Consider the following 5,171-nt stretch of genomic DNA (forward strand, 5'->3'; position numbering starts at 1 on the left):
TGTATATGCCCATACATTATTTAAAGAGTATTTTGGAATATTAAAAAATACAAAAGTAGATGTAAAGAAAGTTATTAACAAGACATAAACCACTTTAAAATATGCTTTGATAAACAAAAATGTAGAAAATTCATAGAAAGACATTTAACAGATATTCATCAAGGTATACTTTTGATAGATGAATACATCTGTTAGATGGAGATGGAATTTCTAAAGCATTAAACTTCAGAAGAAGCACCGGAAGCTGGAATAAAACCTGAGCTCATTCCACCACAGGCCACCAAAAAGTCAAGGTGATCTGTTACCTTTCTCAACTCCTGCACCACGTTAACTACTCCCTCTTTTAGTTCCCTTACTTCAGAAATGAGAATGTCCATCTTTGATGATCCTTGAGAAGAAGGCCCAAGAAGGAAAGAGCCATTGGGAAGAACCCCAATGGGGATGGAGTGTCCAGTGGATGGGGAGAAAGCAAAAGGGGACAAATGTCCAGAAGAGGAATATCCAGCAAAGGGGGTTGGGACCTGAGAATTGGAGGGTCCAACAGCTGCTGACCAATGAACAGATGAAGGTGATCCCGCTGTTTCAGTTTTAATAGTATGCTGGCATCTTGACTCTTGAATGCTGGTAGAGGTGGGTGAGATGTGAGGGAGGAAACATGATGGAGAAACTGCAAAATTAAAATTCACTTTGTTGTATATTGACATTTCTAGACACCTGGATACTAAGGAAATTCACATGAATCAGGATTTATGGCAACAGTGTGCACTGATAACAATGCCTGTTTTGTTGACATGCACAGTGTTCTAACTCCACAACAGTAAAATAGGTCTCAAGGATTACTGCTGAAATTGCCTGTAACTATGTTAATGAAGTTTGTCAAGCCAGCTCGTAGAAGGAAAGACATAGATGCATAAACTCTGCTCAATTTTTCTGATATTCCTGTTTTCCTATGATTTATGGATAAAGTATCTGATTTACTTATCGGTTAATAAATCAAGATGTTCAGAAGTTCTTAGCCTATTACCTCTGATGTATTTTTTGTTACAGCATGCGTAGCTACTTTTGTTACACTTTAAGTAACTTCCACTTCCAAATGGAGGATTTTTATTATTATTATTAAACTCTTCCTACACAGTTTTGTCTTGCTAAGTATTGCAAAAGCACTATGAAAATTCAATCATGCAGCAATTTCAATCTATTTCACAAGATATTAGTACCTTATTGCAGGAAATGAGATTTTTTTTAAAAAAAAAAAAAGACACATACAGAATTCAGTAACAGCAACTTGAAAAAAGGAAGGTTACAGAGATTTACAACAGACTTCTGTCTAGATAAATTTCCAATCAGTAGAAATGAAGCTAAGACATGAGGCAGACATTATTAACATCATTAAGACACTCATTTGGAAAAAATGAGTTACAAGAAAGAACAAATACCTTACGCAAGATCTGACAACACACAGAGAAATTGACCTCCCAATTGCCTTGTTTGATTTCTATTCCTAAATAATTCAACATCCTCAGGGACGATTCCTCGCTTTCTTAGGCTTTAGGATTTTTGGAGGATTAGTAATTTGGAAAGTAAATAGCAAAGGAAAGGTCTGGAGAAAATTTTGCAGTTATAATTCTGTCTGTGTGCTCTGCAACAAGACCTCACATATGTTTCAAAAATCACCAAAACTAGAAGCATTTTTTAACTATTTAAGTGTAGAAAAATAATGGCACAAACTACAGTATCTTTCTGCAATGATTAAGCATATATATACTCAAAACAGATAATGTAAATCCATGTAAATCCTTTTTTTTTAAAAATCGGGTTTTGCAAGCCTTTGAAGAGAAACTCAAAGACAGTATAATGATGCCACAAGCTTCTTTTTTTCTTCAGTAAGTATTTATAATATCATTTCATATACAAGTCAGATTTTATTTATATTACTGATTTTGGTTAATGGAAGGTTTTTTAGGTTTTATATGAGAATAATGGCTTTGACCAAACTTACACCGCCTAGAATTTCAACTTTTCAGATATGCTTACTTATTTCTACTTAGAATTGAGTCTTGAAACAGTTGACTTTCCCAAAATTTACCAAGAAATACAACTTTTGTTAAACTTATCAGGACATCCTGGAAGTAGTATGCCAGGGAAAAAACTGATAACAGTAAAAGGACAAACTCTGGAGCTTTACAACTGACTGTGGTATCAGGAAAATTTTAATGTAATTTGATTAGATTTTTCTTAATTTCACTAATGCCATATACTGGCCCAATCATGAATACTGAAGTCATGTTTCTATCCCTCATGATGTATGGCTATGCACTAGAGAATCTGTACAAACTATGAAGATCACAGCAGAAGCACTCATACAGTCATCTCTCCAGATGCTGACTTATCTACTGAACTTCATGATATATTCTTTTTTTATGTAAATGTCAAGCATCTGACAAATTTGCAATAGAAGAAGTATGCAAGGAGCTGCCACATACCCATTCCAGACTATACTGGTTACCAAGGGCAAGCACTGCAGACACTACCCAATAATGTTTCCCCAGCAGTAGGATAACCTCAGAAACTGGCTGAAGCCAAACATGATAGAGGGCAAAAGCCTTGTATTTCCTGCAGTAAAATACTCATCAGACTAGACAGTGGGATACTGGTGCCTTCACAAGAATGGGAGACATTCACATTCTCTCAAAGGCAACCTCGCTGACGGGTATCTGATAAAGTTCAACTCTGACCAGTAGTGCTGGAGATTAGGGTACTCAGACAAGAATGTAAACTCAAGCTAGTAGTTTCTCAGTTTTGGAAACACAGGCAGAGAGTCAAAGATTGCTTCAGTCCAAAACTCTGGCTCCCAATAGCACAGAAATTAAGTAAAGTAAAATTCATTGGAAATCCACTCAAGCAATCAGAACAATAGTACTGTTTATTGCTGATAAATGAGGGATGAAGCAGGCAGGTAAAACTGAACAAATTCACAGAGTACAGTTCTTAGCAAGCAAAATGACCTAATGAGCTAAAACACAACTGAGACAGCTGGGAACTATGGAGATCACCTATGAAAGGTTCTTTCAGCAAGCTTTCATGTAGCACTGCATTTCTTGGAAGCTCCTACAGCTCACACAGAAGCATAAAGGGATTGAAACTAGCTCAGAGAAGAACCTTATGCTGTTTTACCATTACCACAAAAACTATTTTAAAGCAAAAAAAAAAAAAATTAGTTGCGTTGAGATTGACTCTTGACTCTTATGGGAATAATAACAAAGATATAATCACAAAACAGGTAACAATTGAAGAGAATGCTCTGCACAAGGGATAAAACCACTGTTCTTCAGTTTTTGCAGAGCCAACAGCAAGATTTTTAAAAAAATTGACAGCAAATGCTACAAACAGATAGAAATAAGAAGGAGCCCTCAAGAGGAATAATGAAATATAAAAGAAACAACGGAGAAAAAAGACAAGCAAGCAACTGTGTGAGAGAAACGCGGGTCAAAGAGTAGAGATGAGAGCGCAGGTAAGAGAGTAGGAAGAAACGGATTAAAAGGAGATCAGCTATAGCCAAAATGTGAAGAAAAAAAAAACTGACTAGATCAAATACTGATGCTACCTTGCATGCACAGATGAAAGAGAAAACTTAAAAATAATAACAGAAAAAGCTTAAAGCAATATAAAATTATGGAACACAAGGGTTTTGCACTTGAGTCAAGGTAAGACTAGGTATCTATACAGACTGGAAAAGAATTCCTTGAGAGTATCCCTTCCGAGAAGGGCTTAGAGGTTATGATGAAAAACTTAGCATGAGCCAGCACTGTGTGTGTATTTGCAGCCTGAAAGGCCAATGGTATCATGGGCTCCTTCAGAAGAGAGGTGACCAGCAGGGTGAGTTAGATGATTGTCCCCTTCTGCTCCACCCTCATGAGGCCTCATCTGGAGTGCTGCGTCCAGATCTAGGGCCCCCAGCACAGGAAAAATGTGGAGCTTTTGGAGCAGGTCCAGAGGAGGGCCATGAAGATGATCAACGGTCTTGAGCACTTCTCCTATGAAGACAGGCTGAGGGAGCTGGGCTTAGCTCAGTTTGGAGAAGAGAAGGCTACAGTGAGACGTCATTATGGCCTTCTAGTATTTAAAGGGAAATTATAATCAGGAGAAAAATCAACATTTTACATGGATCGTTAGATAGGACAAGGGATAATGGTTTTAAATGAAAGAAGAGAAGATTAAGAGAAGATGTGATGGAAGAAGCAGAAGGAATCTTTTCACTGGGAGACTGGTGAGGTGCTGGAACAGGCTGTCCAGAGAAGCTGTGGACTGCCCCACTCCCTAGAGGTGTCAAGGCCAGGTTGGAGTGGGGCGAACCTGACCTACTACTTGACCAGGCACTCGGCAGCCCTGCCTGCAGCAGGGGAGTTAGAACTCAGTGATATTTGAGGTCCCTTCCAATCCAAGCCTTGCTATGATTCTATGATTATTTGATCTGTGCTGAAGAAACAAGATCAATTATGAACATGGAGAAAATTAAGGCAAACATCAGAAGATCAGCAAAGGAAGCAGCTGCATGTTTTCTATTTCATTTATACATATTGTACTGTGCATTTTCACAATCTCCAGAGAGCTGCTGCATGTCAATCATAGGACCCATTAACCAATACATGTAAGTTTATTCAAGCTTTCACATCGCAAAAGTGATGGGAAATCCTACACTGCCACTGAGGTTTATGAAAAACTAAGCTAACATAAAGAAAGTTATAACAAATAACTTCAATGTTTTGACAGTCATCATTTTTCTGTCTGAACAAACATGTTCTTCACCCCTGATAATCTAAAATATGGCAACATTTATCAATACCCTGTGAGGGCTCTTAGTGGCTTATTGGACCTATTCTAAGTCACAGACTATAAACTAAATATACGTATGGGAGAATGCATTATGGTAAAGCAAAAGCTGTGTAAACTAGCACTGTCTCAATCACTGCATGGAGATATTTTCTTCTTTACTGAAATCTTGCTGGGGTGATCGCAGCTTCATTATACAATAACAAGTACTTCATTTATAGCAGCTCACTTCAAATAATAGATAAGGCATCCACAACACTGAAACACCATCATCTGATTGTTCATACCTTGTCCTGTTTTTTTTAACTAGAAGACCAGCAAATCCACCTCTCACATAAAAA

General features: G+C 37.6%; 1 protein-coding gene across 2 annotated transcripts in view; it reads right to left on the bottom strand.

The window, feature by feature from the left end:
* The window catches only part of NFIB (nuclear factor I B), a 177,725-nt gene that overhangs the window by 16,573 nt on the left and 155,981 nt on the right, over window positions 1-5,171 (bottom strand). Inside the window, exon 3 of one of the 2 annotated variants that reach the window (XM_031557306.1) lies at window positions 4,315-4,358. The exons of the other annotated variant lie outside the window; for it this stretch is intronic. Coding sequence (XP_031413166.1) covers window positions 4,315-4,358 — 44 coding nt within the window. The remainder of the gene's footprint in view (window positions 1-4,314; window positions 4,359-5,171) is intronic. 2 annotated transcript variants of the gene reach the window in all.

Source organism: Meleagris gallopavo, chromosome Z (assembly GCF_000146605.3).
Source record: "Meleagris gallopavo isolate NT-WF06-2002-E0010 breed Aviagen turkey brand Nicholas breeding stock chromosome Z, Turkey_5.1, whole genome shotgun sequence".
Taxonomy (NCBI): Eukaryota; Metazoa; Chordata; class Aves; order Galliformes; family Phasianidae; genus Meleagris; species Meleagris gallopavo.